At 36.5% G+C, this 12,264-nt stretch overlaps 1 protein-coding gene across 1 annotated transcript in view; it reads right to left on the bottom strand.

Moving 5' to 3' along the window:
• Nucleotides 1-1,411: 1,411 nt before the first annotated feature.
• Smc2 (structural maintenance of chromosomes 2) overlaps nucleotides 1,412-12,264 on the bottom strand; it is a 46,852-nt gene continuing 35,999 nt past the window's right edge. Inside the window, exons 22-25 of the mRNA XM_021660989.2 lie at nucleotides 10,917-11,033; nucleotides 7,075-7,235; nucleotides 5,222-5,369; nucleotides 1,412-3,156 (exon numbers count right to left, since the gene is read on the bottom strand). Coding sequence (XP_021516664.1) covers nucleotides 3,013-3,156; nucleotides 5,222-5,369; nucleotides 7,075-7,235; nucleotides 10,917-11,033 — 570 coding nt within the window. The 3' untranslated portion in view covers nucleotides 1,412-3,012. The remainder of the gene's footprint in view (nucleotides 3,157-5,221; nucleotides 5,370-7,074; nucleotides 7,236-10,916; nucleotides 11,034-12,264) is intronic.

The raw sequence follows: 12,264 nt of genomic DNA, 5'->3' as shown, positions 1-12,264 counted from the left end.
CTCTTCCCTGGTAGAGATTCTCAAATATTTTCGCATCTATCACCATTCCTGTATCTATCCACATACTTCTATCTGCACACCTTTCTCCGAAGATTAATTGTGCTTATTTGGCCAGTATTTCTCTTTATAGTCTCTATGTAACCAGATGAGCCATTCACCATTACCTATGAGTCTTTGTATATTTTAACTTCAGGTTGTTTCCACACAAAGTACAAGGCCAGGTGCAGCATTTAAACCTTCCCATTAGATTTTTCACTTGCCATCATCTTTCAAGGTGTTCATATTGCCATTACTTTTACTTTATACGTCATCCACAAGCAGTGTTTTCATCTGTGTCCTGAGCTCATGCTTTCGCCTGTCAACTGGCTCTATGGGATTCCCCTCAAATCATGGGTGTGACAGACAACGGTGAATTATCTGGGAATCCTAGGCTCACTGAGGGGGATTTATTTTTAATGCACCAACTTCATCTTAAAATGTATTGTTGCTGGCTATTACCGGTTGGCAGAGCTCGTAAAACAGAGCTAAAGATGGGCTCTGGGGCTGTATGATCATTTTCTAGCTCATGGTTAGATGCTCTTCTACAACAGTGGTAACACACCAGTGTAGAGAAGTTGCTGTTGTAGATAGCATAGTCTGGCCTTAGGGATCTGTGTTGTGAATACTGCCTTGTCATGTTAAAGATGCCTTACTTTTTACCAAGTCTTTTCTTGTTGAGACTTGAAACTACATGTCATATGGTACATAGGTCAAATAGCATTCCCAATTGTTCAATCTGCTCCCTTTTGGAATCACAGCAAGCCCAGGAGACACTGTTTTCTACTTGGTGATACAAGGTATAAAATGTAGTAACCTTGTAATAACCATCAATACAAAGTTTGTTAGTATAGTCTTTAAAAAAACTGGCACAGCTACTCTGGATCAAAATGAGATTCTACTCCAATGTCATGTCTGTCAACTTGCTGCCATGCTCCTTGAAATGACAGCCACAGACTCTAACTCTCTGGAACCATGTGCCTCAAATCAGATACTTTCTTATATAAGTTGCCTTGGTCATGGAGTTTTATCACAGTATTCCAAAAATTAATAAGGTATCTCCCAAATCTGGTATCCTTCTGCTCCCAAGTATTTTCGGATAATGCATGGCCATCCTGTGCATCCACTGTTCCTAGACTCAGCCATCCACTAAGTGTTGTTACTGTGCACAATTAATTAACCTCTGTTCAGTTTCCTCATAATGAATGCTAATAAAGGCTACCTTATTCAGTTATGTGAGGACAAAAAAAAATATGTACAACTGAGAAGTATGTAGTTTCAGTTATTAATGTTAGTTAACTCACCTTTTTATAGATATATGAAATGTCAATTTAATAATTTCATTATATTAAGAAAAAAAACAGTACTCCAAAAATTTAATATGCCTTACAGAAATTTAATATATGCACAAAAATTTAAGAGCAAAATTATATATAACACAAAAAGACTGGAAAGCATACAAGGAAATAATTTACAAAGAAAGAAAAATCACACAAAATAGTAAACCTTATAAGTCATTCAAAAAATGCTGGTTAAAACAGCAATTCAGTGCTAATTTACAACTGCCTATTCCAAAATATTAACAGCTGGCATTGATTAGACTGCAACTAAATCAGAATATTGTATCAGTGGCAGTGTGAATAAACACAACTGTTTTGACCAACGGTTTATAACACCCTGGGTAACAACAGACTGTGTAGGTCCATTATCTGTGATCTATACTGTCTGCAGGTCAGTATTTTAGTGTCTCTTCCCTCCAGATGATATAATTGCCAAAATGTTTCAGGGTACAAATACTTAAGAGCATCACAGATACGTATGAGAAATGTTTGAGAAATGTCCAACTCAGGGCCTGTATGATGCATCAAAGGAAATAGAACATCAAGGAATTAAGGCTTAATTATTAGAAAGGAACGGGGCCAAAATATGTAAACAGATTAGATGACACTAGAGCTATGAGGACTCTAAGTGTGGAGGTGCTGAGGTGGAAATGTAAGAGCTGCAGGTGAGGATCTCAAGGTGTGTATTAGCTCTGACTCCTGTTTCTTAAAGCAGTTTTACCTTTGACCTGGACAAGGAGAAGGCACCAAGAATTATATCAATCATCAAACTTTTGAGTTATTTTGGTAAAAAAAGGCAGACTTATTTAGGTTTACCAGACTCTTGTAAAAAACACTTTTCATGTAATCTGCTAGGTCCCACATTCAACAAGGATACTGATTAGATGATAAGAATCCTGACAAAAATCTTTAAAAATAGTAGAGGACTTTAGATAGAGCAATCGAGAGTAATACTGTGCATCATGTTCATATACAACACAGGTCTTCTGAAGCTTCTATTAAAATATTCAAAGCTTAAGAAACACCCAAAATTCTAGCTTGTGGAGACCAATTATTAAACATACACAAACATGATAGTCCAACATCATTAATATGAAAAAATTTCAAGATACACTTCCCATTTGAGGATCTGGCAAATTATTCCCACAAAACTGGCCTCAAATAGCTCAGTGCATACATAATTGCTATGTGTTCCCTTTATTGGTCCGGCAACTTGTTTTGTAATTTTTTCTGCATTCAAATGACTTTATAAGCAAAAGAAAATTCATTGATACTGCCCTTAGAAATTAAACTAGTTAAAAGCTGACTGTCAGCTATATTTATCCTATAACTTCATCTGTTTCTTTGTATTTTTGGCTTTTGCACACTGAAATTTACCAACTGGGCATATTTCAGTTCCTTAATATGTAAAAAGAGCTTGAAAAAAATGATACACATGCAATAATAGCTACAATAATTGGACCATAATCATACCAGGTAAGAAAAATCTACTCTTTTACAAGCAATAAAGGATTAAATAAGAAAATAATGTCAGTATTATATAAACAACTTAGATCCCAAATTCTTGAAAGTTCATATGTAAAAAGGTCAAGGTGAGAAGTCTGTACTCTGAACTTCTGGCACATGCTCAGTTGGGTTATTTTCCCTTAGCCTTTGCTTCCTTTCTCCCTGTTTGACTCTGAGTAAATCTGGCTACTGTAGAAACACCATCCACGAACTTGGTTTTGAAGAGGACGTTTGCATTGTTGAACATACCTTCTTTGAGGGACACCACAATGAACTTAAGGGGGAAGAGAAAAAAAGAAAACAAACAAAACCATTATTTCTTATTAATGCTCCCCTCTCCTAAGAGCTAAGGCATATATTAGGCATATGAGCATGAGAAGCTTCATTTCGAGTTGCTGGTCAGGGTTGTCCAAGAAACTTCTAAAACATATATCATCTTACTGTTGCCGCTGGTTGGCTCCCCGAAGTGGAAGGTACCTGACTGCTGAGGATACCATGAGATTTGGACAAAGGATCTGAGGGATACTTGCTGATTCTAACCTGACAGCCTCTACCCTGAGGTGGCTTTCATGGTAACAGAAGGTGCCATACAAGTTTCCAAGGAAAGGAGGCCACCAAGAGTCCTACCCAGCATGGCAATAATAACCTGAAGGTTGCAATAGTGGCATGCGTATCTTGATAGTAGTCTACAGGTCTCTAATTATACTCAAGGCCCACAAGAGGGAAACTATACCTTGTAGTGGAAACTTGGCCAACTACTCAAAGCTAATGAGGTCATGGATTTTGGAGGAGAGAACCTACAATGCCACTTTACTAATCTAGCATAATTCCTGATTCTAAATATTTATCCTTATATGCACAGATGTTCACCTCACCCCTTCTCTTAAAAAACTTACACCATCACGATCAAAATGCAAGGAACAAGAGATTTCATGGTGCATCTATAACACAACTCCTGCATCTAAGGGTCAGGCAATATCAAGGATGGGAAGGAAAGATTCTAAGAGAGAAACAGAAAGTAAGACATGAGATTGTGTCACCTAGAAATGTCAAGAGGCTACACCCATCAAGTATCAATGCATGGCTGCCTAAACAAGACACAGATAAAGATAAGACCAGTAGACAAGCTTATAGAAAAGAGGGAACTGTCATGGGAGCCTACTGTAGACAAAGAACTACAGATGACTAAGGAAAAGCCTCACCAATAACTGGCTATTCAATACAATGTGGTCAGGCCTCACAAATATACAAGTATCACCACATGGACTGAGCAGGTTACATTTATATATTTAGGAATATATGTTTGTGATGAAACAATTAAAAAGGAGGCCATGAATTTTAGAGAGCAAGGTGAGGGGGGTTATGTAGAGGGAGCTAAGAGAAGGGAGAAAATGATATAACTGTATTTTAATTTAATAAAAGAATTATCTGGAGGTAATTCATTCTTTCCTTAAACATGACACCAAGAAAATGTACATTCTCAAATAACTGAAAACAGTTGTAGTACCATGTACCCAAATAAATGGTAGTGTTCTATTATCTTAGAAGTTACTTAAGTTTATTTCAAGTGTTTCATTACTTAAGGTTCTTATTTTCCAGTAGCTGACTTCTGTGGCTGGCATTCCCTATTCCATTGCTAGCTCTAATAATTTAGAGAAATAATTTTCTATGTGATAAATTTTATAATACCAAAGAAGTTTGCAAGTTTCTACAGTTCAACCTCCTTCAAAAAACCACCTTCATATAATTATGAAAAGGCACCATTTTATTGTAGCTACCTGAAACCCTGCCATAATAAACACAGTGAGTAGCTAGGATGAGCAGTGACCCCAGAACTGTACAGTATCTGCTTTTAGTCAATCACATTTGGCAGCTTTAGCTCCTACACCAATGAAATGAATTACATTTAAAAAAGAAAAAGCTTTTTAGCTTGAAGGGATTTTCCTCTATGTTTTAACCAGGAGAAACCAAAGTTCCCCCATCATGTGTCACATTTTTCTGATGCCTTAAGTATATTCTTGAAGCAGTTGTATTTAATTGTCATCCTTGTGGCAAATAGCTACAGAAAACATATCATCACTAAATCAATTCTAAGTTGTGTTCTTCACCATGGTAAAAAAATCAACATTATTAATGCCTGGTTCTCTCCTTCAAGGGACACTGACTCGTCTTTTTGAGAATTTGCATAGCTGGCAAGAACTCGAGCAGTGAGGTACAGCCCAATCCCAAATACCTAACTTAACAATGATTACCAATAAAGACTTAGTTTCATAAAACAAACAAACAAACAATCAAAGTGATTTGGCGTCTCCTGAGACAGTGTTTGGAGTGGTTCTCACCTGAGAATGTGTGAAGTGTGTACGCAGCATCTGTCCAATATTTTGGGTGTGAGAGAGATCCAAGGCTGCATCCACCTCATCCAAAATATAAATTGGAGCAGGTTTGAAGAGGAGCATGGACAATATTAGTGAGAGAGCCACTAGAGACCTGAGAAAAGGTTGGTGGTAGTAAAGCCATGAACATTACAGACATTCTACCAAAACATTAAAGCAAATTCACAATGTCCTTAATATGATGGTGTATACTCTTCTTAAAGTCATAAAGATCCTAGGTTCCAAACCTCTCCTTACAAGCATCCTATTTTCATGAGACAATTTTAACACTCTCATTACATTTGGCATTTATACTGAAGAGCAAAGTCACTTTAAAAGAAATTTATTTATTTATATATATTGGTGTTTTGCCTGCATGTATGTTTGGACACTACATACATGCTTGGTGCCCTTATAGGCCAGAAGAGTGTTGTAACCCCTGCAACTGGAGTTACATATGGTTGGGAATCTCCATGAGTGCTGGCAAATAAACTCAGGTCTTCTAGAAGAGCAGCCAGAGCTCTTAACTGTGAGCTCTCTTTCCAACCCCAGAGCATGTTACTTTATAACAAGAAAGATTTATCCCTACCTCAATTGCTTATTTAGAGCCTGGGTATCAGGTAAGAGAGTAGCTATATTAAGGAACAAATAACTTCAGTTACCCCCTTTAAAATCTGAATTACATATGTGCCCATACAAATATATACCATATACATTATATTCACACACACATGTAATGTGTGTACAAATGTAATACGTGCACATATGTGATACATCTACATATGTATATACACGTAAATGTGTATATATAGTATAGATTATATTTTTATATATCTATACTATCTATAGATGGTAAAGATAATATTCCTATTGAAAATGATAGGATTCATAAGAAAAAACACAGGTGTCAATTTTTTTAAATAATATTTTGAATTATCAAAGTCTGTTGGCTTTTGTCAACAAAAGTTTATTGGCTTTAATATTAGTGTTTCTCTAGGCTGCTTCCAGCCAGCAGTTTGGAATAATAAGTGTAAAGTCTCAAGTTCTTCTCACCACCTTCAGGTCCTTCTATCCAACAGCTTTTCCATAGGATGCCCTGCACTCTCCCCAAATTGCCTGCTCTTTAATCATTTCCCCCTGGTGAGGTGGAAGGTCACAGAGGAAGAGGATGCAGGCAGCCTTGAAGAGACTTGATAGTCTGGGTCAGTAGGTAAGGGAGGAGGTCTTCCCTTTAAAGGAACATGTATACGGGTGTCCAGTAACTTTGTAAACATTTTGCTGGGTCAGTCTGTCTATGTTCTTATCTTGCCACTAGCTCAAATGGCTATCTTTACAGATTTCATCATATCTGGGAGATATGGTATCATTATTTAAGTACTTCTCCCATTTTCCTCTCATCTTGAAACACCAATGTCATCTGTGTCAGGCAGCTTACATAGATACCAAAGTGATTTTGAAGGTTCTTTTGCCCTCCTCAGTTTAGTTTCAACAGATTTAATAGCTATGTTTAATAAGTTGTTGCTCCTAGATTCTACTTAGTTATCTGGCTGTTTATTTTTTATTTTTTCCAGTACTCGGCACATATTCCAACAATGAGCTACAGCCATCCAATACTGAAATTTCTACTTAGCTATAGTTGTTTCCATCCACTAATTTAAACAAATATTTTAAACAAATCTGTAGTCTCATGTATTAGGCTTTTCGAATTTTACAAAGGCAGCCAACCAAATGAAAACGGAAAGAAAATTACAAGGTAAATGAAATGATAGAACCTATTAAAGTAATCATAAGAAATTATAAATTATAAAGAGATTACTTACCTCTGACCACCACTAAGCTCAGTTAGGTTTTCTTTCCATGTATTTCCTAAGGCAACCTTGAACTCCAGACCATCTAAAACTGTCTGCCCTTCTGGTGGTGCAAGCATAGCATTGGCACCAGGCAAAAGGGTAGAAAAAATAGAGCCAAAGTCTTTGTTCACCTAGATTAAAAGAATCACGTTACAGCATCAGAATGTTTTCCAGTTGTTAGTATATATACATGCAACTCAAAAGGTCCACTGTGCTTCAGGAAGAAAGGTCTAGGAAAGCTGTTTGGCTTGTCTCCATTGCCACGGCAGGTGGCTACACAGAGATGTAAGCCCAAAGTCACGGCATGCGGGGTGATTCACTGCACATACATACACGCCTGATCAGCATCTGTCTTATGAATATGACCAATAATTTCACAGTTCAGAAGACAAATGTGAGTATGCCACAGAGAAATAAGCATTGCCTTTTGTACAAATGCATGTCTCCAGGATTTAATGGCTGTGTTCTTTAGGGAAATCTTCAGATTTAGGGGCAGGCACACAAAATGTACAAGTAAATATACCTAGGAAATCTCCTAGAGACAAGCAGCATTCCTGAATATGGACCTAAGGAACATGTTACCTCAGCCATCAGAAGAATATATGCCAATATCAGTAACTTCTACCACATTGTTATTGTTGAAAATTGAAAAAAAATGAATAATGGCAACTGGCATATTGAATATTCAATCAACAGTGTTGCACCATAGAACCTTGAGAATTAGAAAAGAGCAAAACCAATTTACAAAATTAATTCTCATTTCTATTAAATCTGAGAATCATTGTGGGGGGGACACTTTCTAAGACCCAGAATTAACTTTATATGCATTATAAGGATATCTGAGTCAAGTTTCTGCATGCAAATAGATTGGCCTATAATTTTCTTTCTGTTTTCCTGTGTGTGTGTGTGTGTTCATTTCTTTTACTTTTCTAATTCAGTAAAATATACTTATTAAAATAGGCCCTCATGATTTTCTGAATCACAATGGTATCTGTCATAATGATTCTCTTTTCCTCACTGATTGATGTATTTTCTTTTTCATTTCTAAATAATTTACTAATTTTTACCATAACACTGACATTCCATCCACTGATTTGGTCATTGGCTACTCCTGTTTTTCTAAGGCCCCAAGCTGCATTAGTAAGTTACACATATATTATCTCTGTGACTTCTTCAAACATAGGTTTTGTTAGGTCAGAGTTTTCATCACAGCATTGTTTTTATTAAATCCCTTACATTTTAGTATGTTGTATCTCATTCAATTCTAGATTTAAAATGTTTCCATAAGTTTTGCAATGACCCGTTCATGAATCAGTAGCTGGATATTTAGTCCTTACAAATTTGGTTATATTCTGCAGTTTCTCCAGCTACTTTAATACTTCTTATTATGTATTCAGATAAAAATATAATTATTTCAATTTTGCTAATATAGAATGATATTCAAATTCACAAAAACAAAAGAAAACTGTCAATCAAAAGAAAGACAGCCAGCAAAACTTCTATCCAAAAAACAGAAAGATTTTCTGAGGTAAACCAAACTGAAAATGTGTCAGCACCCAAATGGTTCTGCTTTAGCTTCCTCAGTAAAAATAAAGCGACAATGAATACAATCACAGAAACCAAACACTAAAGTTTACAACATAGTAGAACAGACACAAATAATATACAAATAAGAGAACAAAATTCTACCAACACAGAAAATCACCAAACCACAAAGATGAACACGAGATGAAGAATGAAATGAAGAAGATACGAAACAGGAACTATTTAACGGAATGAGGTAGTATCCTTTATCGTTGACACCTTGGAAGGTAAACGGGCTATAGTTCTTTAACATACAGCCTAGGTTATGGGTCAAGGCAAACCTAGATACAATAATACAACACCCAGAAGAAACTCAGTTTACCAGTAAAATATATACACAAAGACTGAAAATGAAAAAACTAGAGCATAGAGCATGTAAGCAAGAAACTGAAGTGAGCAGCGGATACTTAAATCAGCTACAGTAAGACTTTAAATCAAAAACTGTGAGGAGACAAAGATATTTAGAATATGATGTTAAAAACTAAAACTAAGGACAAGAGTTAAAAAAAATATCTGAAGAATGGGAGTAAAAATCTGTAATCTTACAAAGGATTATTATATTGAAGATACATGTAATTTAAACTGAAGAGCAAAATCTGATTTAAAAATGGGTAAGTGACCTGAGCAGAAATTTCCTCAGGAGCTGGAGATGGCCCAGTGGTTAAATGACTGTTCTTTCAAAGGCCCTGAGTTCAATTCCCAACACCCACACAGTAGCACACAACTGTCTGTAACTACAAGATTTGACACCCTTACACAGACATACATGTAGGCAAAATACCAGTGGACATAAAATAAAATAATTTTAAAAAATTCCTCAAAACAGTTACACAAAAGGCCAACAAGGAAACATTTCCATATGACTAATGCAAACTAAAAGCACTGTAACCTACCATCTCACTCAAATTAAAATGGTCGACATGAAAAAGACAAACTGTAACACCATCAAAGATGGAGAAAGAGTCAAAATTTGAAACCAACATAGGGCCTATTGATAAAAAGGTACTCAGTGAAAATGTGATACATCTGATACAGATATAGAACAGAATATTATCCAAGTAAATTCTCTGCTCTTTCGCAACATGAATAGAAAAGATTATGGTAAATAAATGTTAGGCACAGAAATACAAATATCATGTATCCTTTTATGCTGTGATGGTTGATTTTGACTGACAACCTGACAGGACTTAGCATCACCTGGTCACCTCTGTAATGGTGTGTTAACGGAAACAAGGTCTATCCTAAAATAAATGTGGATGGTATGGCCTCACGTGGTCAAGCCCCAGATCGAATTAAAGAGTGAGCAAACCACCCCACATCAGTCTCTCTCACTGCTTCCTCACTGTGGGAACGATGGAATCAGTGGGCTGCTACTCCTGCCTCAGGACTTCCCTGCTGTAACGGAGTACATCCCCAGAATGTGAGCCAAAACCACCTTTCCTTTGTCACAGCACTGAGAACATTTACCTAACACTTATATGAATAGGTTTATAAGAAGACTACATTCTGCTTTTTTATCACAGGATGAACTAGTGTTGACTGCAATTAATGGAAAATTCAAAATAGCTACATAAAAAGGATTTTGATGTTCTTAGCTCAGGAAGTATTAGATGTTTGAAGTGAGTATGTTGAGTGCCTGTGTCTTATTGTACATACAGAAATGCCATAGCATGCCCTTTAAACATATATAGTTACTATATGGCAATTAAAAAGATTTTTAAAGTATTGCTATTTCTTTTTAAACTTCAATTTACACAACTTGCAAATCATCATCATCACACAAACTATAAACCAAGCCTGTATTTTGGCATAGTAGTTTATTGAATTGTATAGATTTGATGTATGGAAATGTTTTGAAAATGGCAAGAAAAACAAAAGATGGTAAAACCGAGTCCTTCCAGGGTTCTTATTTCCAGCTCTACTGTCAAGTGAGATGTGCTGCTTTTAGTGTTAAGCAGTTGCTTTTAGTGTAGCAGATACTGAAGAGTATTGAAGTTTCCTTCCAAATATAAGAAAATGTCGTCAAGATAAAGGGTGTTGAGGCATAAACTTGTCTCTGTCTTGTAGTGAAGTCAAAGACAAAAACACATTTTAAAAATTCTGGGAGGCTTTAACTCAGGTGTGAACATGTGCCTCATTTAAGCCACATTGAACTACTCTTACAGTGTAAACCTACTGATAATGGTCTTTCATCCTTGCCTTGGGATTACATTTTGGGAGTCACGTACCTTTTGCCAAGCAATATTTAGGGCCTGGTTTTTTTTCTGGTCAAGATCTTCTATAGTTGCAAGGATTTTGGATTTGTCATTTTCTACAATTCTTTTCTTCTTCATCAAATCATTATACTGTAAGGAAAACAGGACATTTTATTTGTAAAATAAAAATTTTATTCCACATTCTGGAATTTAGTCAGTTATAAAGAATTTTTGTTATTTTTAAACATAACACAGCCCTACTGACTAGAAAGATACAATGTACCAGAACTTCAAACAAAGTATGAGAAAAGTAAAATTTTACCAATATACAGGAAAATTCAACTGCCAGAACCAATAATTTATCAAGTCCTAAAAATATTTGGACTATACTAATAGTTCCTTTTCTTCCTAGCATTCGAAGCAAACTGAAAAATGTCACATGAAAACTTAAGTACAATTGGGCCAGTTCTAGCAGTGCCATAAATAAACCTTTAACTCTTTGCAGTGATGTATGTGCGTGTCATTGGTCTTTACCTTCTGACTACAGAATGAAGGTCTTCTTTGGGGTCTGCCCATTTGGTCTTTTTCAGTGCCTTGAACATAATAAGCCCTTTAGTGTTCTATGCACTGCTCTGTCCTAGAATGGATTCTCTGCAGCTGAGTGAGTATCTGGTGCCTGTCTCAGCTCACATCTACAGCTTCAGACTACCCATCTGCTGGGGGCTGCAGGCGGAAAGTCTCACAGCTGACAGTAGAGAACTCTAAGCCCTTTCTCCTCATAGCTTCACTTCACATTTCAGGTAGGCTTCATATTTCCTGCCTTAACTTGAGCCAGTCATGCCACCTCCTCTCTACATCTTCCATCTTATTTACTCCATAAATTAAGTTCTTAAACAAACACACTCGAACATAAGGTTAACTATTCCTCAATAGAGAACCTCGGTGCTTCTTAGCTTCTTTCATTCTTTTTGTTTGTTTGTCAACTTGCCACAAGCTAGAGTCATTTGGGGAAAAAAAAAAGCCTTCATTGAGAAAATGTCTCTCTGAGACTGGCCAAGTCCAGGGCAAATCCATGGGGCATTTTCCTGATTAGTGATTATAAAAGAGAGGCTACCCTATTGTGGGTAGTGCCTCCTTTGGGCATAGTGTCCTGAGTTATAGAAGAAAGCTGTCTGAGCAAGCCAGTAATAGCATTCCTCTGTAGTTTCTGCTTTCAACTCCTGCCAGGTTCTGGGACTGACTCAGGTGCTGGCTTGGCTTCCCTCAACAATGGACTATAATCAAGACATCTTGGCCAAACAAACCCTGTCTGCTCCAAGTTACTTTTGGACACAGATTTATCATAGCAAGAGTAACCCTAACTAGGATAACCTAATTCTTT

This window comes from Meriones unguiculatus, chromosome 3 (assembly GCF_030254825.1).
Source record: "Meriones unguiculatus strain TT.TT164.6M chromosome 3, Bangor_MerUng_6.1, whole genome shotgun sequence".
NCBI lineage: Eukaryota > Metazoa > Chordata > Mammalia > Rodentia > Muridae > Meriones > Meriones unguiculatus.
This window is presented reverse-complemented; position numbering and strand designations above follow the sequence as displayed.